This window comes from Chelon labrosus (assembly GCF_963514085.1).
Source record: "Chelon labrosus genome assembly, chromosome: 3".
Taxonomy (NCBI): Eukaryota; Metazoa; Chordata; class Actinopteri; order Mugiliformes; family Mugilidae; genus Chelon; species Chelon labrosus.
The window spans coordinates 10,790,540-10,816,180 of record NC_140339.1 but is presented as its reverse complement, the minus strand read 5'-3'; the positions used below and the strand labels follow the sequence as shown (position 1 = coordinate 10,816,180).

General features: G+C 41.6%; 2 protein-coding genes across 3 annotated transcripts; one reads left to right on the top strand and one right to left on the bottom strand.

Moving 5' to 3' along the window:
• The first annotated feature begins 353 nt into the window (after nucleotides 1-353).
• Nucleotides 354-16,238, top strand: LOC311486012 (paired amphipathic helix protein Sin3a-like). 2 transcript variants are annotated; one of them, XM_084541757.1, is made up of 21 exons: nucleotides 354-1,053; nucleotides 3,655-3,871; nucleotides 4,108-4,293; nucleotides 4,547-4,653; nucleotides 4,782-5,097; nucleotides 5,221-5,472; nucleotides 5,605-5,757; nucleotides 6,189-6,344; nucleotides 6,574-6,660; nucleotides 6,784-6,902; nucleotides 7,127-7,352; nucleotides 7,796-7,912; nucleotides 8,087-8,325; nucleotides 8,441-8,624; nucleotides 8,918-9,500; nucleotides 9,612-9,781; nucleotides 10,005-10,178; nucleotides 10,284-10,376; nucleotides 10,631-10,725; nucleotides 12,934-13,141; nucleotides 13,918-16,238. In XM_084541757.1, exons 2-21 carry the CDS (start codon nucleotides 3,677-3,679, stop codon nucleotides 14,134-14,136), a joined length of 3,879 nt encoding a protein of 1,292 aa, XP_084397883.1. In that variant the 5' UTR covers nucleotides 354-1,053; nucleotides 3,655-3,676; the 3' UTR covers nucleotides 14,137-16,238. The 2 variants fall into 2 exon arrangements, with proteins under 2 accessions (XP_084397883.1, XP_084397884.1); XM_084541758.1 differs by lacking the exons at nucleotides 12,934-13,141; nucleotides 13,918-16,238 and adding an exon at nucleotides 10,954-11,793.
• LOC311486013 (cellular retinoic acid-binding protein 1) lies at nucleotides 14,977-23,844 on the bottom strand. Its single transcript, XM_084541759.1, has 4 exons — nucleotides 23,687-23,844; nucleotides 21,357-21,535; nucleotides 20,869-20,982; nucleotides 14,977-16,479 (listed from the first exon to the last, which is right to left on the bottom strand). Exons 1-4 carry the CDS (start codon nucleotides 23,754-23,756, stop codon nucleotides 16,429-16,431), a joined length of 414 nt encoding a protein of 137 aa, XP_084397885.1. The 5' UTR covers nucleotides 23,757-23,844; the 3' UTR covers nucleotides 14,977-16,428.
• Between the last annotated feature and the right edge of the window lie 1,797 nt (nucleotides 23,845-25,641).

The following is a 25,641-nucleotide window of genomic DNA, read 5'->3' as shown; positions in this document are numbered from 1 at the left end:
ATAGACTGGCGACCTGTCCAGGGTGTACCCTGCCTCTCGCCCGATGACAGCTGGGATAGACTCCAGCAGACCCCGCAAAGCTTCACAGGAACAAGCGGTACATACAGAAGATGAATGAATGAATGTAAACAGAAATGTGATCAAGGCGAGCTAACCTATACTTTACTCTTAAATAATAAAAGGTAATCTTTTATTCATCCCGCAAGTGAGTATGTAAGTAGAAAGAATAAAAATAAAGAGCAGTTTTGGACCAGTATCTAGTAACTAGTTATGTTATAATGTTAAAGGTTGTTACAAACACTAATTAATGTAATTCACATTTCTAAATCTATACCTTAAATTGACATACTATATGTTGAAAGAATAAAATATGAACATCATACTATTTATTGAGTCTAGACAACCCGACTACTTTTGTTCCTAATGCAAACCCATCACTGACCTCCCCTGTTCTTATACCTTTGTGGTCAAAAGGGAGTGCTTGGAGCTGTAAATTTTTTTTAAAAGATATTTGTTGCTGTGACTGTGTAGAACATGTATATTAAGTAAATATTGTAGAAGCAGATATTTCTGCAGATTGGTTCATGTTTAACATCTGTAATGCAACTGGCATGTCTTGTAGTTTATAGTGCATACATTTTATAAAGTCCTCTTTCTGTGGCATTTAAAATGGCAACTCTATACAGTGCAAATAAACCTGCATTTGACATGGGCACAAACTAACAAGACGCCTTTAACCAAAGATACTGGCCCAGTGCCTTTACTGTATTTGTTTTCATTCTGCACAGCTGACCAATCGCAGCTCAGACTGGGAGGAGCCTAGCCCGCCTTCATGGTAGCCACGCCCCTATGTTCAAGGAACACCGCTTCATACATACACTGTTGTTAGCGACGTAGCCACTACGGCCAATTTCATTTTTTGACATTTCCATTTGCGACCACTTTCCAGAACTTCACTTCTTGTCACCACCGGGTGAATGCACGAGTAGCGGGTTTCTGGCGGGGATCCGTTACACCGGTGTGTCAAGGTGTTGCTGGCGGCAGTTGCTCGAGGTAAGTTAAACTAGTGCTAGCTAGCTAACCGGAGAGACCCTGTAGTGATGATGGGGGTTGGTTGTTGTGCTAGCAATCTGTTAGCTGCTCCATAACCTTGCCGAACAGACAAAATAGCGAGCTAACAATTCCTGCTATTCTGTTGTGACTTTAACATGTCGATATAGTTTAGTCTTCCGGTAAAATAACGTGGTATTTAAGTAGCGGCTACGTTAGCCTGCCGCGTCGATAAGTTCAGCAAGCTAGTCGTCAGTGAGGCTAGCAAGCTCAGAGCGGCGAACGTGAATTAGCTGACAGGCTAATGATAAGCGGGCTGACCTGACAACATGTATTTTTGCAGTTAGTATGTCAGATTTTTCTGCCTTTGTCTGAGACTAGCGTTACTGCTAAAGCAGCAGTTTGTGTGGCAAATAAGTCTCTTTTAATCGAACTTATCGCAGAACTTGACGTTTTTTGCGACGTTAGTGTTAGCCATGCTAAGTGCTAGCTTGTTAGCTAGCTACGGTTCTTCCTGAGCTAACCACTTAGCATGGTCAAAATGATTTACTGGCCATGCAGCTTAATTTAACTGCGGTACACTGGAGTACCGGTAGCCCATATGTTACAAACTATTCAGCCGATTGTGTTGTCGTGGTGTCGGCTTGGGTTAGGCAGGTTTTTCGACGTCTTCTACCCAGCAAGCAAGGGTAACGTCAGTTGGCCAACATGTATAGCTCGTCGACTGTTTTAAGAAAGTCCCGTTTTAACTGAGGACTTTCAGCGATGACCCAACATTGACAAACCGAACGTCGGTTATTCTGTTCTGCAAATCAACCGTTTGCTCGCATATAGCAGACGTTAGCTTGCTTGCCACGAAACTTCAAGCTCGGACAAAAGTCAACGTCAGACAAGCGAAAGCGGTCAGCTCGCCGAAAACGGATAGCGTTAAGCTCGGTGTTTGGCAGAGAGGGGGAGGGGATAAAGGCAGGGCTACAGCGAGCGAGAGAGAGAGAGAGACAGCGCCTACATGCCTGGAAATGTTGGCTTTTAGCTCTCTTTTTTTAATCGCCACTCGACAAATTTCTTGCCCTTTTACTGTCTGCCGTATTTGCTTCGCGTTTCGGCAAAGAATATATGAAGCTGGATATGCGACAGACACGATCTCGGCGACTGAAGACCGTACGCTCAGCCGTCGTGTTTTCCGAAATAGGTGGTGTGAAGCAGTGAGGCACAATGTCTGCTCTCCGTTGACCAAATGCAATGACGTTGGCTTAGGGAACGTCAACAAATTACTTTTCTCAGTGGAAGTGTATGGATTGTGCGGAAAGCGTTTGACTACATGTCTCGTGGGTGTTATGCAATCATCGTATTTGGTGTAATTGACAAATAAAATAAAATGAAAATAAAATGAAATGTTATGGTAAAAATTGAGGAAGCTGAACACAAATTTTCCGCCGAGACCAAATCATAGGACACAGTGTGGATAATTATTATTGTGTGTCAGACATGACTTTCTTTAAAGCAATGATTTTAATAATAAATATTGGCCATGGGGTAAATTATATGCGTATTTAGTAGTGCCAAATAAATATTTCTTACTGAATAATAATAACAATAATAACTTCGGTAACTTCACCGCGCCTGAATGCCTCATGTGAGACGGTCCCTAACCAGTTGTCACAGCCACTCTGCTGAACAATGCTAGCGGTTTGGATCTCATTGATCTTTAAGTCATCAGGCACATGTATAGGCTCAGTTTAAAATAAACTGCTCGTGTTGAAAATAACTTAATGTCACTGCTGTGGCTGTTAAGAACGTACACCAACGAGACCTGTTAGTGTGGGAAAATTTGCACGCCGGTGTTAGTTCTGACAGAACACCACCAAACATCAACATTTTTACCTTTTAAGCTGCCTCCCTTAGGTTTGCTCTAAGGAAATATTACGAGACCGATCATAGTGTTGTATTCGGAGCTTAATTATACAAAAATAACTTTCTGTGTAAAGACTGACTCTTAGTCACTTGGTTAACATTTAACATGTGTTTTTCTTCTTTTAAGTGCAATATTTATGTTTATCTTATGAAAAAGTTCCATCTCTCTGACACAAACAAATAAATAACCAGTTCTTAAAGCAGTTGGAAGTAATTTATTAATTTATACATCAGTACACAGTTTGCAATAAAGTTGGTACACTCTAAATATGCAAATCTATAAGCCTAGGAAACAGTAATATGGACTTAGTGAAATCTAACTCAGTCACCTCAGGTACACTTGTCATCTCTGCTTTTTTAAGGAAAAACTGTCAGAGTTTAATCAGATTTATATTTATTTATTTCCTATTAGAACAACAAATGGTGAATAAAGACCACCCTGTCTCGAACTACAATGAAATAACTTGTTAGCAGGGAATGCTTGTTTAGATGATGTTGATATACTGGACATTTGTGAAACTCGCCAAGTTCCTCAAAGTTGAGGTCATTCCCTTTAAAAAGGAATGCACCACATTGTTTTTCCTCATTGCAAAATAAAATTGGACACTGTTAAAGAATGCTTAAAACAATTTGTTAAAAGTTCAGCTGCCAACTGTCTGTTAATTGTCTGTTTGTGTTTGTCCTTTTTAGCCCCTTTGAGCATGTGTATACAATGAAGAGGCGTGTGGAGGACCAGGAACCAATATTTGCGCCTCAGCAGCAGCAGTCACGCCGTCCCCCAGTTCAAGGTATTGCAGAAAGCTTCCAGCACCGGGCCCTCGCCCCAGCCACTACTGTGATAGAGGCAGCTGCAGACAGCATGCAGCCATCAACTGGCATCCAGTATTCGCTTCCCCAGGGCTACCAGGTATGATGATTATATTAACCTTGAAATTAGTGTATATATTGATATGAGTCAGGATGAGCGAAAAAACTTGTATTTACAGATAGATTGATTGCTTCCCCGATCTTAATGTTTATTGGAAAATAGTTTTGTTCTTGTATTTTAAATGTTCCACAATTAAGTTTCAGTTTATTTATTTTGTTATGAGTCCTTTATTCAGTGTAATTTAGCTAAACCTCCACTATATTTCTTCCTAAAAGGTGCCTACACTGCCCCAGACTACGAGTGGACATGGACATGGACACAACAGTACTGCACCTCACGTTGGTCCCCACACACACAGTCTAGCAGTTCAGTCACAAGGTCCCGCAGTGGTTCAAGGTCATGTTCATCCACCTGCACCCATGACTTCGTCCCAAGGGCAGCAGCAATTCCAGCGACTGAAGGTATCTCTACGTGAACTTTAAAATCTCTCTGCCAAAATAAAGTTATACAAACTTCTGTCGAGATTAAGTTTGTTGACGTTTGATATAGAATATTAAATATTGATTTGATTTCTTGCTAGATCTCTAATATTACACTGTAAGGCATCTGAAACATTTTTCCCAAATTGTTTATTTATTCAGCATTGAGGGGTTGCAGAATATCTGATTTAGCCCGAGGGCGCCTTCCAATAATTTCTCACGTTTTACTTTGCAGGTTGAAGATGCCTTGTCCTATCTAGATCAAGTTAAGCTGCAGTTTGGGAATCAGCCACAAGTTTATAATGATTTCCTTGATATTATGAAGGAGTTCAAGTCTCAAAGGTGAGTTCTTATTTAATGTTGTTATGTTTTTTCTGTGTGTGAAATTCCAACATGTAACATGCAAATCAATATCTGTGTACTCAGTTGAATCACAATCTAAAGTAACATTATTCATTCTGCCACTACAGCATAGACACTCCTGGAGTCATCAACCGTGTGTCCCAGCTCTTCAAGGGCCACCCAGACCTCATTATGGGGTTTAACACTTTCCTGCCACCTGGATACAAGATTGAGGTTCAAACTAACGATCTGGTCAACGTGACCACGCCAGGCCAAATCCACTATATTACCCCACATGGTATTTCTGTTCAGAACATCCCTGTGAGTGGAGCATCCACCCAACCTGTGACCCACCACCAGCATCAGAATCTGCCGCAGCCTGGTTCCAACACTACCACCACTCCACCGGTAGCTGCCCAACCTGCTCCAGCCAAAACCAGCAAGGTAGAATGTATATTCCATATTTGTCACTGAGCTGAAGTGCGTTACATGACCTTGATATCGGTCTCCTTTTCTAGACGGACTAGTGTCGTAATCTACTTGTGCACTGTTGTTTTTCCTCAACAGCCAGTTCAGTCTCCAGCCCATACACCCACCAGCCAGCCAAATCCATCCATCCCGTCTTATGCCTCACCACGCTCACCTTCAGTTCAGTCCCACACACCTGTCAGCAGCACGCCATCCAGTGGGCCACCTCTTCAGAACAACCAACCTGTGGAGTTCAACCATGCTATAAATTATGTCAACAAGATCAAGAACCGCTTCCAGGGTCAGCCAGACATTTACAAAGCCTTCCTGGAAATCCTGCACACTTACCAGGTAAGGGAATGTACTCTAGTTTAAAACCATATCTGGACATTTGTAGAATATATTTGACTGACCCAGCTTACAACTGCATTTTTACATGCTTTTCAAAAGAAACTCACTTTTCCTCTTTTTGGAATTTGCCAGAAGGAACAACGAAATGCTAAAGAGGCAGGAGGCAACTACACCCCAGCACTGACTGAGCAGGAGGTCTACACTCAAGTGGCAAGGCTTTTTAAGAACCAGGAGGACCTGCTGTCAGAGTTTGGACAGTTCCTGCCTGATGCAAACAGCTCAATGGTGAGTCTCTGAAAATCCTCTCGTACAGAGAGGCCAATTTCAACGTGACCTAAACTAACGTGGCTGTTGCTGTGATTGATTCTTAGCTGTGGAATCAAGTCTGAAAATGTGTTTGTTTGTTTTCAAATCACTGTGTAGTTTTGTACAAAAACCTTGCTACTTCTTCGTTGCAGTGGGTAAAATTAATTTAGCATCTCTCTTTTAAAAAGTCGTTTTGAGATTTGTCATTATAATAGCTGCTACAATAAACGGTCCATAAACATTTAAAATCACTCTTACTAGCTGAAATGGTAAGTTAAGCAAAATAAATGTTTTGTCACACCACATTCATTAAGCACCATCATTGCTTCTTATTTTGCCAGAGCTTTGTGCATTTCTTATATTGAGAATAAATAAATCTCGTTTTTGATGATGTGCTGTCCTCTTTTCAGCTGCTGGGCAAGACGACACCAGACAGGGCGGAGTCAGTTCGTAACGATCATGGCGGCACAGTAAAGAGACCCATCCTCAACAACAAACAGAGGCTGAGCCAGAACGGACTGCCACTCAGGAGACCTGCTGGAGTGGGTGTCACACCGCCTGTCAAGGTACACACCTCTTTACATGCTGAGGGTTGTCAGTGAGATTAGACTAGATATTAAAAGAAATTCGCACAACAGTGTTTACACAATATTGCGACCAGAATTACCACAGCACCTAAAACAGAAATGTTGAATCTTAATCAACTTGTTTTTAGGAAGGTTTCATTGGCCATCTTCAAAATAAAACTTTCGATAGCTGTCAATAATCGCAAGTTTTACTTTTATACCCTTTCAGAAGAAACTCAAAATAATGGGTAAGGATCATGGCATGGCTGATGTCAGCAAACACAGCACCAGCACCGAAACTATGTTCTTTGAGAAGGTCAGTGATGTTACATTCATTATCAGTATTTTAAAGTCCTGCAGTAACTGTATGAAGACAATATGAATTATTGTCAAAATGATTATGATCTGATTAAATCTTCATTCACTTTTTTGTCAACAGGTGAAGAAGGCTCTTCGGAGCTCTGAGGCGTATGACAACTTCCTGCGGTGTCTGCACATCTTCAACCAGGAAGTGATTTCACGCACTGAGCTGGTCCAGTTGGTTATCCCATTTCTTGGGTGAGTTTAAACATCCACATGCAGCTACGCATTATATATAATAACTGTCTGTAGAACTAGACACTTGAGTTACAAACAGATCTTCAGTACAATGGAGATATGTTTGAAGGAAATGTACCATTTTGATGCGTAACATTAAATAACAAAAAGAAGTTTATGATTGCTGGTAATATAACCAATGTGACCCATTTATTAACTTATATATATTGTGGCTTGACTGACAGAAAATTCCCAGAGCTCTTTACGTGGTTTAAGAACTTCCTGGGCTACCGAGAGTCTAGTCATGGGGAGTCGAGCCACACAGAGACTTTACCCAAAGAGCGTGCAACAGAGGGCATCGCCATGGAGATTGACTACGCTTCCTGCAAGAGGCTGGGCTCCAGCTATCGAGCACTGCCGAAGAGCTACCAGCAGCCCAAGTGCACAGGAAGAACGCCGCTGTGTAGAGAGGTGAGTCACTGAAGGAAGTCTGCTTATTAAAGGTATTTACAACACGACAAGCTGTTTATTCTCTTTCACAAGCCTAGCAGGTACAACAGCATCAATATTATTGGATAGGAATTGATGTTATGTTCGGATGGTGCTGAATTGAACCTTTGGCAAGCACTAGATCCCTGTGAAATATACGGATAATAGTTAACTTGTTCGTCAGTTAAACAAAAGTAAGACTACACATATATTATTTTCTTTTTATATTATTATTTATATTTGTTTATATAATAAACTAAACTATAATATCTTTATTAGTTGAACTGGAATATTAATCCCTTTATACCGCTTCATTTAATCACTTACTTTTCTGCCTTTTCTGTTGCGTTGCTGCCAATTAAACAGAATTGCATGTTTGTTTTGTCAACCGGGAAATTTAAAGAGAACTGAATGTCCTATTACAGGTTTTGAATGACACGTGGGTGTCGTTTCCATCATGGTCTGAGGATTCCACATTTGTGAGCTCCAAGAAGACTCAATATGAGGAACACATTTACAGATGTGAGGATGAGCGCTTTGAGGTGAGAAACACTCAGTCTAATCCAACTCACAAATACTATAGGTCGTTTTAGGGCATGTGCATGCTGCACTTTGCTCAGGTGTCCGAAGATTGCAAGCCTTAAAGACAGAAGTCTAAAACACCGATAATCAGACATTTTAATTTCATCATTTCATTGTGATTTCATCCCGTTTAGCTGGATGTTGTTTTGGAAACCAACCTTGCAACTATCCGAGCCCTGGAGACAGTGCAGCGGAGGCTTTCTCGCATGTCAGCTGAGGAGCAGCTGCGTTTCAAGTTGGACAACACAATGGGTGGCTCCTCTGAGGTCATTCACCGCAAAGCTATCCAGAGGATATACGGGGACAAAGCCCCAGACATCATTGATGGGCTCAAGAAAAACCCCGCTGTGTCTGTTCCCATAGTGCTAAAAAGGTAATGATCTGATTCTAGTTCTTATCTACCTCTAGCTAGGCCATAACAGATGTTCATACTTTGGTTTCGAAACACTCAGGGTTGCAAATCATTGTTTTTTTTGTCACCGTTTCAGATTAAAAATGAAGGAGGAAGAATGGAGAGAAGCTCAGAGGGGCTTCAACAAAATCTGGCGGGAGCAGAATGAAAAGTATTACCTGAAGTCACTCGACCATCAAGGGATAAACTTCAAGCAGAATGACACCAAAGTCTTGCGTTCAAAGACTTTGCTCAATGAAATTGAGACGTTATATTATGACGTAAGTTATCATTTTAACACCCATGGCTAGAGAGCCTTTATAGTCTAAAAAAAAAAGAATGCATTTAAGTTATTGGTCACCTTAAATCTTGTGGCATCTTTTATCCTTTCATCTCTCTGGTGATGTTGTGAAGATGTAAACTTCAAGGAGGGAGAGGCCCTGACTAACTTATCAACCAGTCAACTAATGGCTTTGAAAATATTGTGCATCCCTTATTGTAAATTGTGCTTGATTGTAAATGTTTTACACAACACATTTGGTTTTATAAAGTGGTACTTGTTTGTGTCCTGCAGCGCCAGGAACGAACATCAGAGGAAACTGCTTCACCGCCGCCGAGCGGCCCACACATGACCCTGACATATGACGACAACCAAATCCTGGAGGACGCTGCTGCCCTCATCATCCACCACGTCAAAAGACAGGTGGGCATCCAGAAAGAAGACAAGTGCAAGATCAAACAGATCATCCACCACTTTATCCCTGACCTGTTGTTTGCACGGCGAGGGGAGCTCTCTGATGTGGAAGAGGAGGAGGAAGAGGAGGAAGAAGACCTGGAAATGGAGCAAGATGGCCCCAAGAAGCACAATGGTTTGCCAGGCAGCAGCCCTTCAAAATCCAAGCTCCTGTTCAGCAACACGGCCGCTCAGAAGCTGCGGGGCACCGATGAAGCCTATAACTTGTTCTTCGTTAACAACTACTGGTATACCTTCCTTCGTCTTCACCACATCCTCTGTTCACGTTTGCTCCGAATTTATGGGCAAGCCGAGAAACAGATTGAGGAAGATACCCGTGAGCGAGAGTGGGAAAGAGAAGTGTTGGGCTTCAAAAGGGAGAAAAATGAAAATCCAGCAATTCAGCTTAAGATGAAGGAGCCAAGTAAGTGATCGTTGCAGTTTTATCCTTCTCTCAAATATTCACTAATACTTATTTATACTCATCTTCTGGAAATATACCTTAACTAACACATTTACAATTCTCTTTTTGCAGTGGATGTCGATGTAGAGGACTATTACTCTGTGTTTCTGGAAATGGTGCGTAATCTTTTGGATGGAAACATGGAGCCTACCCAGTACGAGGACTCCCTGAGGGAAATGTTTACTATCCATGCCTATGTTGCCTTCACCATGGACAAACTCATACAGAGCATTGTCCGGCAGGTCAGCACAATTAATCTTATCCTTTGATTTGAACACTTACTTTCTGTTGCTAAATTAAATTTCTTCGGGCAACCATATAACCATTCTTCCGTTTAGTACACGTCTAATCATGACGTAGATGTCAGTGATTGTCTTTCTTTGTTCAGAAACGAAAACCAAACTAGTCCTGTGTTGGTTGAAAAGACCTTTGAACTTGTTTCTGCTAAATCTGTTGTTTCTACAGCTCCAGCACCTTGTTACTGATGATGTGTGCGCGCGTGTAACGGACATGTACCTGAGCGAATGTGTGAATAAAGCCACGGGAGGCACACTGTCCACACAGACATCCAGGGCCACAGCAGAGGGGGCCTACCAGCGCAAAGCAGAGCAGCTCATGTCAGATGACAACTGCTTCAAGGTACCAAAAGCCTAGAAATAAATTATGATATTGCACAGTAGTCTAAACTATTTTGAACACTTTGTTAACAGGCATTTTCTTTTGATGTTTTTGTGTTTGATCCAGTTGATGTTCGTGAAGAGCCGAGGCGCTGTCAGTCTGGCGATGGAGCTGCTGGACACAGAAGAGGAAAACTCTGATGAGCCAGCAGATGCAGAAGTACGACTTCTAATTTGAGTGCAGTGCATACAGTACATAAAGACAGCAACTCATTAGCTGTGATAATAATAATTTAAATATCCAAATCTTGCAGGTATTATATTGAAACAGTAGAAATATTGGCTAATATTCTTAGATACGACACTGGGATTGAAGGTTAACTATTGCAAATTTGAAATACTATAACATCCAGTCTTCTTTAGTACAGGATTCACTCTTTGTACGCTGTAAATGGTTTTCTCTATTCTCCACAGAGGTGGTCAGACTATGTGGGCAGGTACCTGAACTCAGATTCTGCATCCCCAGAGCTGCGTGAGCATCTGGCCCAGAAACCGGTGTTCCTCCCCAGGTGAGGCTCCAGCCATGTCTCCCTCTTGTCTGCACACTTAAAGCTTCTGTCCTGAGGCTCTAGTCAGCTGATCAGCCACTCCACTGTTGACAAGCCAAACCAGCTGCCAAATACAACTCATTTTCAGAGATAGAGATAGAAACAGTGGCACTTCAGCACAGGCCTGACTTAGAAAACTTTCTCTAAATCATAAATGTGGGCATAAGAGCTCTGCCTTTTTTTTTTTAGTAAAAGACCAACAACAAAAGGTTTGAGGAAGTTGTCAAGACTTTACTGGACAGTGGCCGTGAAGTGCTTGCAGTCGCTGTTTAGATTCTCATTGGCTGTAAACATCATCTTTTCAGTTTCTGACCTCTGCCTCACATGAAAGATTGCACTTTACATGGTCATCTTTTAAAAATGCAATTTATTTATTCATTGATTCAGTTCCTTTTTAATGGGAATTTTATTTATTGTCAGTAAGGTTTTTTAAGATGGTTTTGGCTTGATTGTGGGTTTTGAATTTTCACCTTAGACAGCAAAAAGGAATCATTGGTTTGATTATTGACATTGTATTGAATTTAGATGATGGTTTTCATTGTGTAACGAAAGTCAGCTAATGCACAAACTAAAAGCAAAACAAATGGGTTCCACTTTTGTCATTTTTATTTAATTTTTTTTCTCTGATGTCTTTTACCTGAGTTTGAGAGACTGAAGCTCTTGTGTAGAACCTGAGAGACTTTGTTAAGAAAGGACAGGGAAGTCACAGTTTCCTTTTCTACACTATCATGCCCTTTATTTGTGATTTGTATCCAGATCAAAGGTCCTGTATGTGACTTAATCATTGTTTGCAACTGTAAATGTTCAAATGTCCATTTGTTTAAGTCTGTTATACTCAGTGTTATGTTTGTAATCATTTTCAGTGGAGACAGTGCACTCCCGTTGCAACTTTTTGTTGTTGGTGAGATTTTCCACTGGTTTGACAGATTAGTGCTCATAGGTTTTTTTAAAACTCTGGTCAAGCACATTATCTGGAACACTTGTACAGAGGAGTAGGGTTTGTAAATAAAAATGATTGTCTAAATTGTATGTTCATATGTTGGTGTATTTCTTTCCCGACACCTCAGAGCTGTGCGTGACGGCGTGGCTGTGTCCGCTCCGGATGAGTGATGCACATTAAAACCTGTCTGTTGTTCTTCTTGGTGCTTTCTGTTTCTTTGAGATGGCTGTCCATTACCATAAACATTTCAAAATACTTTAAAACGCAAAGACCTGCTCTTAGTTTTCTTTTTATTTAACCCATTGCATAAATCTGGTACTTAACTATGATTTATCAGTGGGCTCACCCACATCCTGTCTTTTTTTTTTTTCTCTTTTCATCAAATCTATGAGAGACCAGCAGCACAAGAGGTCAAAAGAATTTGTCCTTCACAAAAAAATCTCCTCTGGCAGTGAAATTTCAGCAGTTTCCTTTCCAGTTGTGTTGGGTCTTCATCTCACGATCATAACACTCTGTACATTGTTGGTGAAAGTATGTGCACATCAAAGTATCCTCAGCTCATATTTTGGTATCTGGTCAGGCAGCAGTTTTCTAGTGTTTGTTTCTAACGGTTTTTACTTGAAATTGGCCTCACTGTCATGTCTTTTAAGTGGAGCCCTGAATGCAAAAAAATGCTTCATGGTTTCAGTCCTCGCTCACCTGTACCCTCTGTGGTAAGTACACATTTAAAACTTTCATTCAGGTGGGGTGAATAATTGCATTTTTTTGTTACCTGCACAAAATTGGGATTAATTTTCAATTGTTTGCCAAACATATTTAGGTTTGAATAATGTGCAACGGAAGTGCACTGTACAGACTGCTGCCTCTGCTGCTCTTATAGATCAACATTTCCCACGAATGATTTGACTCCCTAACTAATTAACCCTGTTGATGGTGAGTTTCAATGCATGGGTTTAAAATTAACTGTTTAAAAGGACAGTCCTCTCAAATTTGACTATACTGTTCACAGATTTGCTTATTTTCATGTGTATTGTGACTGATCACATCCCCAAGGCTTTAAAACTGCACAGTGCATACTGTCAAATACCAATAAAACTTGTTCAAGTGAAATTATAAGTTTCCCTGTAAGTGTGATGCACTCTTTCGATGTGTGGGGTGATCAAGAGATTTTTTTTTTTCTTGCTGCCAGTCAGTGTTATTCATGGTTGCAAATCTGTTTTGACCTACAGGAATTTGAGAAGGATACGTAAGTGCCAGAGAGGATGGGAGCAGCTGCAACAGGAAAGAATGACCAAGGGGACCTCGGACAAATCGCAGGATGGCAACAGTGAGCTGAAGATGGAGTGCATGTTCAAGCTGAACTCCTACAAGATGGTGTATGTCTGCAAGTCAGAGGACTATATGTACAGGCACACAGCACTCACACGGGCTCATCAGGTAGGCACAGCCTAGAGTTGTTCTTCTTTTACTAGGGGTGGAAGAAATGATCAGAAAATCCAGAAATGTGGTCAGTTATCCTTTTGTTTATGAGGCCAAAGAACGTAGCATTGGGTTGAAATATTTCACTCAAATCGTGTTACTTTAAGGGACAAATACAAATTTCTTTTTAAAATTGCTCATCTCTGCCCTGATGTTAGTTGTTATCTTCAATTTGACTCCATTTAGCATGTGGTCAGGACATTATTGGTGTATTCACACTACTAAGGAAGGAAAACGGCCCAGACCACCATCAAATGTTTCCTCAGTGGTCCGATCTGAAATGCATCCTCAAGTTCCCACTTAACACTTAACCTTAACAGGGCCTTTCACCAAGAATGTTGTCTCAGATATCTTCAAATTGGTTCAGATAGGAGATTGTCTTATTTGCTTATGGCAAAGATCCCTGCAGTCACATGATTTTCGTATTTCATGGAAGTCGTTTAAGTGTACTGAGAAGTTTGAACTTGCCACTTGACCATTTCTCTGACTATGTGAGTACTGTCAATTTGGATTTTTTGCTATGGTTATAACTTTTCTTTACGAATCACGCAAATAAATATATAAAGATAAATAAATAATTACTCTTAAGGTAGTGCGTTGGTGGTTCCTTCAGAAAACTTGAAGGAATTTGTCTTCTAGTTCCCAAAGGAGATGTTTCTTGATGTTACACTAGCAGAATAAATGGTTCCTCTGCTGAGACTGAGCTGTGTTGTTCTGGTTGATTCTCTTTTCAGTCCCAACAGCGGGTGAACACACGTCTGCACAGGCGCTTTCAGTCCTGGCTGGACACCTGGGCCGAGGAGCATGTGACCAACGACATGGCTACCAGCAGCCGCAAGTGGCTGATGGGAGACGGACAAGAAGATCAGTTGTCCTGCACCACCACCTGCAACCCTGAGGTCCTCAACTATCTCAACATCAACAAGTACCGGGTGAAGTACAGAACACTGTAGTACACGCCTCTCTCGATAAACTGTGGCAGATAAAGTCTTCACACAACAAACTGCCGGGGATGAATTCTCCAACCTGCCGTTAGCGGATTCAGTTGCCAATATGTTTTTAGGTTGTCGATCCGTGATTCAAATGGGATGTAAACTGTCCACTTCACACACATCATTATTCAGGATTTCATCTTTCAAGCTTACACTGCAAATTCTGCAACGAATATCGAATAGGGAGTTACTGAAGTTTATGTTTTGACGACTTGCACTGATCGAAGAATTACATGTTGCCCTCAATAATCCATACAGTAGAAAAAACAACCTCATTAATCAGTTATTACAATAAATGCGGATTCTTTTTTACATGAGATAAATATACAGAGTAAACACTCTTTAAAGCTTCTCTTTGGTGCAGTTCAAATAAAAAAATAACATGGAAAAGGTTTTCTTAAAACTCCGTTCAGATGTGAAGAGTGTCTGTTTTATGAGGAATCTGACAGAAATAGAAACTGAACAACCTCAGCCTTTCTCTTTAGGTAGCAACAACCAGTACCTGTTACCTTTGCTCAGACTTACAGCTGTAAACTTGTAAAGCCTGTGGATGTTTTCCGCATATTCAACATGTCGACTGCTGGGTAGACGCTCGGCATCCGTACAATGCCAGCAATATGTACAATAATTTATGATTGCCCAAAAACGTTGTGTAAATATACTGTTTATACCTAGATATGTTGTTTTTTCTTTTTTCTTTTTTGTATTGGATGTCCTCAATGTGTAGTGTACATTAACACACATAGTATAAATCTTTAGCTAGAGATTGAAGAGAATTTTATTAACAGTTTTTTTTTTTTTTGTACCAGAGGTTGTTAATTGGAGACCTTTTTTCATTTTTTTTGGTCTGTGTTCTCCCTAAAGTCTTTGTTTAGCTGAAAAGTTCTCATTTTTTACGTGTTTGGATGATGGTTTTCTGTGCATTTCTACCTTCAGGCGTAAGTATCACTTGTGGTTTTAAGATGATTGAATGTAGCTGAGCGGCAGTTTTCTCCTTTTTGAAAGAATAGTATACTGCATGTCCGTCTTTCTGAAGTACTGAAGTCTTAACAGTACTTTTTGTTGTATTTAAACCTTAAGAAATGACTAGAACCCGTGGTAACAGGTTCAGCAGTGGCAAAACGAATCCCCAACGGAGACTCTAAGCGAGTCGTGTTCGTTTTTTGTACGGCCAGTGTTGAAGACAAACACTTCCTGACGTATTCTCGTCTGTACGTGAATGCCAGCCGTGTCACTCGTGTACAGTTTAAGGATCAAGAAAACAAGCAATAATTCGTTCAGTTGCAGTTTATCAAACCAGTCAGTTTGTGTTTCCTGCTGAAATACAAATGTGAATGTTGTATGCCCTTAAAAGAGGGACGTAAAGTAAAGATATTTTTATTGCCTTTTCCTCCCTGTGGTTTATTGAAGTTGGAATTGGCGCTGTAGATATTGTAGTTGAAAGATAGATTTACATCACACTAAATGCTGGAAAGTGTGTTCTCATAAAATCGACCTAAAACTATTCAGTTGGTGAATTATTAATAATTTTCACACACACAGGCAGGATGGAAGCAAACACACCGGTTTAGGTGTACAGATTGACAAAACTTCTGAGACGGAAAAGACAAAATATCACCCTTTTTTCTCCATCTGAGCTCAATTTAAGGCGGCGGTCAGTAACGTAACCAGCTCCAGACAATCTTGGAACAGTTTTATTACTTGGCTTTTTATTTTTATATTTACTGTGTTTAAAGCGGAATACCACAGGAAGTCCAGAGGGAGCTGATTGTACATAAAGACATCGTTTGTACCTCGTTTATTGTGTCTCTGCTCTTGACTTTTATGATGTACATGAGTGTTAGTATGGTGTTTGCCATTAAACTATCCTTTGAGTAGAAAGAATCTCAGGTGATCACTTACTTCTTCATGTCTGTTGTGTTGTTTTTTTGTTTTTTTTTAATGTTGTGGGCCATTATTATTATTTCAAAAAATATCTAAACATGCACTCTGAAGCTCTTCAGCAGGTGACGTCTGAACTGCTCCTGTCTTTTTGTAACAAAATCATACATTGATCGTTTTTTTTTTAAAAAAAGGAAATGAAAAATATACAAAAATGTGAGGAATCAAAAGCTGTGATTTACACAACGATGCAACACACTGACGACCACAACAAATTATTGGAGATGTAATGTGAGTAAGTGTTAGTGAGTTAGTCACACTGACGGATTGCGTGTCAAGGGAAGTTTGAATGTGGAAGGATGTGGACTCCTGTTACGCCCGGACGTAGATCCGTGTGCAGACCACGTCATCGGCACCAAAGATCTGAAACGAAAAAAAAAAACAACACCAGATCAGCAGAGCTATCTCGTCACCGTGCTTCACTGACATTTTCTCGCTTTTTATACAATATATATGTTGTCTTTGGCTTTTATTGGATCGGACAGTGAATAGGTAGACTGGAAACAAAGTTAAGAGAGAGGGGAACGATGCACAGCACAGCCCACCAAACCATTTATGGCATGTGGTGCTTACATACAGGAAATGTTCTTGATAGTTTCTCGCTTTGAGATCACAAATCCAGACTGAACTTGCTTTGCAGATTCTAATACACATTTCAGCCGTAACATTATGACCAGACGGCAAGTGAACGTTTTGAAGTCAGGAGCAGTATTTGAGAGGCTTGGACAAGGACACAATTTCGATGGCTAGACAGCTGGGTCAGAACATCTCCAAAACCTCAGCACTTGTGGGCTGTTCCTGGTGCGCAGTAGTCAGCATCTACCAAAAGTGTCCAAGAACGGAAAAGCAGTTTACTGTCGACGGGGTCATTGATGCCATGTGGGGATTGCTGACCCCTGTCCGCTGCTAAAAGCACAAACAATGGGCACATGAGCATTTTGGAGCTGGACCACAGTGGTGCAATGGAAGAAGGTGGCCTGGTCTTATGAATCATGTTTTCTTTTACATGATGTGGATGTCCAGGTGCCTGTGCATCACTTATCCAGGGTACACATGGCACCAGGACCCAAGGGACACCCCCTTGCATCCTGCCATTGAAGTAATTACGTTATCTTAATCCAGTAATTATTAGCTTGGCTCATTTTTTATTTTTTTTTTAGTGACATGCATTGAAGTCGCTAAATCCGAATTTGGCAAAGCCTACATTAAAGTGCTTAAATGCCTTCTGGTATCATGATCTAATTTTCTGCCTGCTACAGAAACAGACGCGACAAAAGCTCCTATCAAGATTTGTGCGAATCATTGGATGCCCCGGGTTATTGGTGGGTGTGACCAGGCCCGAAGATTTATGGGAGTCCCAGGGGGCCCACCATTATGGACGAGTGCAGGGCCACACATCATCATTATCTCAGGCGATGTGGTGTGGCGGGACGGGGAAGCCGGCCGTAGCTGTGAAAAATTGAGCTGAGACGACTCCATCTGGCGCGCGGCACGATGCCGGGGGAGACATTAACTGGAGGTAACACCAGGGTCCAGTGGCATTTCTCAGCAGCGTGATCAATGAGGCCAATTAGAGCCCACGAGAGGACGGGCACACATTTAGACCCCCGACGCCATCACGGACGCACAATTTCACCTGGCTCCGGTCCCATCATAAAGCAGCCAATGGAGGACTTCATTAATCCTTTCAAATCAATATTTATTGGCTGGAAATGTAAAGGATGTGGATGAGGTCCCTCGCTTAGACAAGTAAAAGAGTCGAGCATTCATCCTTTCCCCCGTTTTACTGTAGACTCCCTAAATGGTCGTTATAGTCCACCCATCTTGGATCACAGTGAGTGTGGTAAGCCACCACATGTTGTCTTCATTAAGCTCCACATCCATCCATCTCTCCCCAAGAGCCTAATTTCCTCATCTGCTGGCCAGTGCTTTTATTCAAGTTTATGTGGATTTCTTTTTTTCCCTGTTTATACCGAAAGATCGATCACATTCCTCAGTGAGAAGAGAGGGAACTTGTGTTAGTAGAAGAGGGAATGTATTTGCTTTTAGTTCATCCAAGATGAATAAGCACAGAGCAGAATATTATACATTCAATCAGTTTAATGGAGGCTAAGTTGAAAGATTTAAAATGAAGAGGTTGTTAACATTTCAAGTTTCTGGGCTGATAAACTTTAAGTGGAGTAACCTTTATCCAATTCATCCATTTAGGAGGTGTGTGGGAGGATTTTGCTTCCAAACAGATGTACTGCAGAGAGTAATAAATAATATACACCGATCAGCCACAACATTAAAACCACTGAAGGAGAAATGAATAACATTAACAATACAATGTTCCACTGGGAAACGTTTGGACCCGGCATTCATGTGGATGTTACTTAGACATGTAGCACCCACCTGGACCAGACCAGTGGAGGGACCTCTGTGGATCATCCCACAGATACGTGATCAGTTTGGGATCTGGTGAATTTGGAGGCCAGGTCAACACCTTGTTCTGTTCTTCGTGTTTTTTTTAGTTGTTCCTAAACTCTTTTTGTGTGTGTGTGTCTGTGTCAGGCTGCATCCTGCTGGGGATGTCTGCTGCCATCAAGGAGTGTCATTGCTATGGGGTGGGGGTACCTGGTCTGGTCTAGGTGGGTGGTTGTCGCAAGATGGTCAATGTTATTTACTTCTCCTGTCAGTGGTTTTAATGTTGTGGCTGATCGGTGTGCCTTTATTCTGAGCCTCTGAGCTCAGCCGTTTCAGGTATTTTACGTTTTGTATCATCTCTGATTCTAAATCTTTATCTTGAAACTATTCAAGTCCAAACAATAGATCTGTTCAGTGTTTAAATTACAGAACAGCTGGGACTCTGTCTGGACTCTCCCTCCTCGCTGGTATCGCCTTTTTTCTTTGGAAAGTCACGTTTTTGTCCAGTGATTCGTTCCCACGTGTCTGTTAGATTACAGTCCATCACTCCAACATCAACAGACGTGCACACCCTCGTCTTGAATAGAAACAGATTTGATCGGTTCAAAGTTTAGTTTCACATTTGAAAACCTGCAACCAATCCAAATGACCGCCCCTCTTGAATGTTTCCCTGATTGCCTGTGAGCAGAGCGGAGTCAGTGAGGCCAAACTGGACCAAGCTTTGATGTCCATCTGGCCAATAAATCCAGAACCAGATGTTTACAGGAAAAACTGCTTTGTTTCAGTGATTTTTAAATAGCGAACAACTGGAGGCACAAGTGTTATTGACGGATGCAAGATCATGGAGCGCAGTTATATGTTCATTTATTCCTTTGACGTATAGAGTGGGTGTCCCTGTGGAGCCTCTAAATGCGTAGGTGTCGCTTCAAACTGGAACAAAGGATTTTCTTTTAGAAATTTTTTTCTTTTTATAAATGTGGATGACAGCCAATAGATGCACATTTCAGACTTCTGCTGCTGCAAAAAGTAATAAAAAACAGTGCATTATGATAATGTGATATCTCACAAATACAGGCGTGTTTATCCACACCCTTGGTTGGGGAACAGAAGGAAATGTGAGAAATGGTCAGCGTTTCCAAGCCACCATGGGCGTTAAGAACTTTTCCCAGAAAATACAGAGTGTTTTGGAAAATTACCGTCATTTAACATTTTCACATCTGGTGTCACCACCATTTGGCCTCGCTTGACCCGTCGTCTAGTTTTGGTTTCTGCCTCGGCAGTAAATGTGCAGGCACGGCGATCAACGTTTGGAGATGATCCTAAATGTGCTTCCAGCTGAGAGTCAGATGAGTATCTCGCCTTTGTAATGATTATAAAATCATAAAGAATTTTACTAATAGGCTTTAAGATTATTTCTAATCTCAGTTTTAATTAACTGATAAATCTTCGAGATAAGAGCTGATGGCAGAAAAGTTTTGTTAATCCCTTAATTCCAAGATAACATCTCCGATTCCTTTTGTTATATGAGCAACAAACCAAAAGCCAAAAATACTCCAACATATGGGATTTTAAAAAGCTCAAATTAATCAACATCTGATTTATAAATAGATCATCAGGGTTTTGTTTTAGGTATATTGAGAGTGTTTCTAATCTGGCAGCAGATTTTACTTATCAAGTTACCAGACAAACTGTGAGGACTCCAGAAAGTAACTGCTCCCAGCCAGGAATTAGTCTGTCACATAACACCTGTTTTGTTTTGTTTTGTTTATTTTTAACTAACAAGACATTTGCTATTAATTAATGAGCTTTAGAGGTGCTGGTAGGTGGATTTTGTCATCCTCGCACAGAGACAGGCCCCTTTTTCTATACGTTTCCAGGCTTTATGCTAAACTAAGCTGACAAACTACTGTCTTTGGATTCATATTTGTCCTACAGAATTTACAGAGAAATCAGTCCTGTAACTTATACACAGACTTAACTCTGAATTACTGAATTGTCAACCTATTTTTTTTTTTATTTAAGCATGGGTTCCACGTGTCCGATCTCTACAGCTGATGCCTTGTTTTCTTATTAGCGGAAGGAAAATTCCCAGATGTGAATACAGGCGAGCGGCTTCCAGACTTGACACCTCATCCCACTTCACAAAACCTCCCAACATCTGGTGAGAGATTTTCCGACTCATTGTGTTGATGATCCTTCTTTAGACTGATGGGACGAGATACACATGTCTGGATTACAATCCATGCCTCATACACTCTGAGTCAGCAGCTGTGGTCGGGTCTCTCTTTCTTGTCCGTTGTTATATCTCTAGTTACGGTAAACGTTTGAAGAAAAACGATTGCTCACCAATATGAGCTCATCTCCTTTGAGTTCTCGGCTCCAGAAGGTCTTCGGGCCGTTCCCGCTCAGAAGAGTCTGTTTGCAGTAAATCTTGTTTTCTGTTTCCCAAGTGGCCAGGCTCTGTAGAAGAGTAGCAGTTTAATGAGGTTCTCTGTATTTATCCCCTCAGCTTCACCTCATGTCAGCAGTAAAATAAGTGATCAATGTGAGATCAGTGGGGACTGTGTGTTTATCTCTGTGTCCTGTCACTCTTTAAGGGATCATCAGTCTTTCGCGTGGTTTTTAGCCATTGGGTTTTAAGTCAGGGCTCATCTTAATACAGCTGAGTCTTTTTTTTGGGGGGGGGTGGTCAATTCTGTTTAATGGCAATGAGTGAGTTTTATTGTGATGTGTTCTCATCTCGGTGCATAAAGCTGCTTCCCTTCCAGATGCGTATGTTCTTATCTTAGATCTGAGAAATTAAAATTCACGTTTGCGCCGCTTAATTTAATTACCTTACACTTCCTGCCGTCCACCGTCTCCTCGTTAAACTCCTCGCCGATGAGAAAGTTGATCTCCGTGGTGCGCACCGTGGTAGAGGTCTTGATGTAGAAGTGCTCGCCATTCTGTCTTATCTCCACATGGGGCTTGGATGCAGCCGCCCCCGCTACCTTCCTCAGCATGGCGTTCACACCTGAAAGTGCATCGGTCAGCAGGAACATTAGAACCGCCAACTGGGCAAATGAATAATGTTGTTTATCTCAATACAATGTCATGTTCTTCTGGAGAACCTGGGTTCTGGCACTCATGTGGATGATACCTTGGTACGTGTCACCACCTGAACTTGCCCATAGTAACGGCAAGGTGGTGTTCTTAGCATCCTGGGGCCATGTACAACATCCATCCACGTGATGTAAGAGAGAACATGATTCATCAGACCAGGCCACCTTCTCCCATTGCCCCTCAGTCTGGTTCTGATGCCCATGTGTCCACTGTAGGAGCTTTCAGCATATGACAGGACACCGCATGGACTCCCTGACTCACATAAACTGATCAGGCACTATGACTACCTTCCTAATATTGTGTTGCTGCCAAAACAGCCCTGACCCGTCAAGGTACAGACTCCACTAGACCCCTGAAGGTGTGCTGTGCTATCTGACACCCAAGATGTTAGCACCAGATCCTTTAAGTCCTGTAAGTTGCGAAATGGGGCCTCTATAGATCGGACTTGCTTGTCCAGCATATCCCACTCGATGCTCGATTGCATTCTTGGGGATTCGTCTTCGAGCTCCATTTTTGCTTTGTGGCAGGGTGCATTATTCTGCTAGGCCCCCTTATTCTTTTGCTTTGTGGTCCAGTTCAGGTTAAAAATAAAATCATTTAACCCTTAATTGTCCCGCGATGGGGAAATTGCAGTTCCAGCTGTTTGACCCATCCATTTGTTCACACAGTAGTGTGTGTACAGTTGGAGCAGTGGGCAGCAGCCTCTAAGGACTGCGCCCAAGAAGAAATTTGGGGGTTAGATCAGGGCACCTCAGCCATGGAGGCAAACCTGGGACACCTCGGTCCCAAGCTGCACCTCTAACAACTACTCCACAGCTACTCCATGCTCACGTGCCCATTGTTGCCTTTCATTCAGCAAGTTGAGCTACAGTAGCTCGTCTGTTTGATCGGACCACACGGGCCAACCTTCTCTTCCCACATGAATCAATGAGCTTTGGTCGCCCATGACCCTGTCGCCAGTGAACCACTGTTCCTACTAAACCCTGCAGACCAGGAACACCCCACAAGAGCTGCAGTTTTGGAGATTATCTGACCTGGTTGTCTAGCCATCACAATATGACCCTGGTCAAACTCAAATCCTTACACTTCCCCATTTTCCTTGCTTCTAAAACATCAACTTTGAGGACAAAATGTTGACTTGCTGCCCGATATCCCACCCACTGAGAGGTGCTAGGATAACTAGATAATCATTAACTTGACCAGTCATAATGCTGTACAGTAGAAGTCTAAAACCAAGCAACCCTACTTTCCATATTGACTGACACTGAATAATATTTTTTTTTCCCTCTCTGCTTCTGGAAATGGTCTGAAAATAATGAGTTAATGCTTGGTGTATTCTCTAGGGGAGTCCATAGAGGTGAAAGCAACCTGTCTGTCTCAGGCGGAGTCATAACACAGTGAAAACACGTCGGTTATTAGTTGTCAGGAGACATTACACTGCAAAGCTGTTGGACTTTCATATTTTAAAAAATATATATATATATAATAAAAGGCAGCTGCAGCAGAGATTGTTATCAGCAGATGTTGCAGACATGGAGGGCACAGTGACAAGGTGATGAGAGGAAGGAATGTCGGTGCTGTTAAACTCTCCTGTAGATTGGGAAAGAGACGCGTGGAAAAACCATAAATTCTCACCGTTGCAGTGCAAACACTTGGATGAGAGAACCCTTCAGTCCGTTTTCTCTTGAGATCACTGTCAGTGCAACAAGATTGTTGTCTTTTGTTGAGATTTAAACCAGTTATTTCAGGGTTAAATTTGTCTCATTTGTCTATACTCAATGGAAGAACTGCAGCAAAAAAAGAAAACTGATGGAGTTAAGATTTAGAGACTTCAATTAGTGGATATCACATATATTTTTATTAATTTATTCAAATGTCAGTGTAAGGTGGTTAGAATCTTAAATGTGAAGCAGTTTGTGTCTTTTACGTTTGAAAAATGAAAAACTATTCACTCAACATTCAGTGCTGTGTGAAATAACCCTTGATTGCTGTCTAATATCTGCATTACATTTCACTAAAACGCGCTCACACCTTCATATAAGAACGAGTAAATTGTCCTCACCCAGAGCTTTGAGCAGCTCGTCGAAATTCTCGCTGCTCTTCATTTTCCAGGTGCCTCCAAAATTCGGCATTGTTTCTGGTTGCGGGGTTTTGATTGTGTGTCAGCCAACGCCTCCTGATGTCCGTCTCCTCCGCTGCCTTTCTTCAGGCTCTTTCTCTCCCTCAGTCCGTCCTTCCCTCCCTCTCTCTCTCTCTCTCTCTTCCCACCCTCTCTCTTTCTCCTCCCTGTGTGTAATGATCCCACACAGCAGACCAAACCCCCTCGACCTCTTCCTCCTCTTCCCCCCCCTTTCAACTCACCACATTCACAGACCTCCGCACACATGTGTCCTCAGTGCTTTGTTCTGATTAGAGAGATCTCGTAATGACCGTAGATTTCTGTTTAGTTTCAAGCTCTTCTCATCAGGAGCATCAGTCGTCTGAACTGAGCCTGGTACTTGGGGGTGGGGGGTTGTATAATGTATTGAGCCTGGATTTAATCCAGTTGCAGACAGATGTAGTTTTGGTCCAGTTGGTCCAGTGTGCTGCTTTCTTGTTTTCCCAAAAGCGGGACAATAAATGTTAAAATAATTCCTGAATAGTTCAAACACCATAAATAAAATTCCATTCAGCTCCATCGTAGGGAGTAGAAGAATAAATTGGGGCAAATCAAACTTAAAATAATCTGCTAGTGTTCCTGCCTTCTATCCATGCTGCCTCTGAATAGAACACAATCAATTCCTGAAGAGGTTTTAAAGTAGAAGAAATCGGGGACAAAATCCATGCCCTGTGTACAAGACGCATGCTAAAGTTCATGAGGCGGCAGCAGTGTGAGATAGACAAATCAAAGTTACACTCTTTGTAGTGCAAAAGTCCTTTTTCCTAATTTACCTGGACACTGTTTCAAATTATTGACGCCTTGAATCGACTTAAGGTGAACTTTAGAAGACCTTTTTGTGGATCCCTTTGAGGACATAAAGTTGGACTCACATTCACATAATATCAAGCCCGGTATGGAGAGGAGGACGATAATAGATGTCCCTTAAAGATTAAATAAATAAATTATTAACAAAGAAAAAACTTTCCAACAACGATTCTCCATCTGTGGCTTTTTTTTTTTTCTTCTTAAAGACGATTACACAACTCCCGTCTCCTCATACACGGCCCCGTCCAGGTCTTTGACTATCACACCACCAATCAAGTTACCACTATTACATCCCATGAGAATGAGAGGCCCTTCCTCTAACCCCGGCCAAGTCAGATTGGTTCCCTCTCTCTGACAGCCCCCTCATCAATCTTTTTGACAAAGCGCCTTCCAGACACGGCTTGATAATTAATGTCCAGAGCAGAACAGGGAGCACTCTGTCATCCCACCAGGAAGTGTCGGCTCAAAGAAGGCCTCCGCCGTCCTCACCGGGCCTCCTCGCGCGTCTCATTCATCGCTAGGTCTGTTCGTTGGCAAGTTTGAGGACGTGTGACGAGCTGTGAAAGTGTCGTCTGCTGCCATCTGTTGCCCAGATTAATAAGCATTTAAACATTTGTGTGAATCACTGTTTGGCCTTAATAGGTTTAATCTGCCTTTAAAATAAAGGGTCTAGTTTGTAGTTAGGAACATTTATTGTAAATTCAAAGTTGTACTCACTAAACAAACGGTATAGTTTAAGTGTGGCATGCAGCTCTTTTAATATGAAATCAGTTTTAGCATAAAACACTGGATTATTTTTTTAATGTGCCAAGAAATACTAGTATCATGTGGGTATTGAATTTAATTGAAAAATACCGGACAGGGCATTCTGGTGGTCAAATCCTACAAAACAATCACTGAAAACAAAGTGTTCTTCCCTCAGTACATGCTTTCATCTCATTATCTCACTAAACATAATGAGATATGACCTTTGGTGTCAAGAGCGTCACCTCCGACAAGATGTATGGACGTCCCACAGTTATAAGAACACATCAAGGAAACACATTAACTGC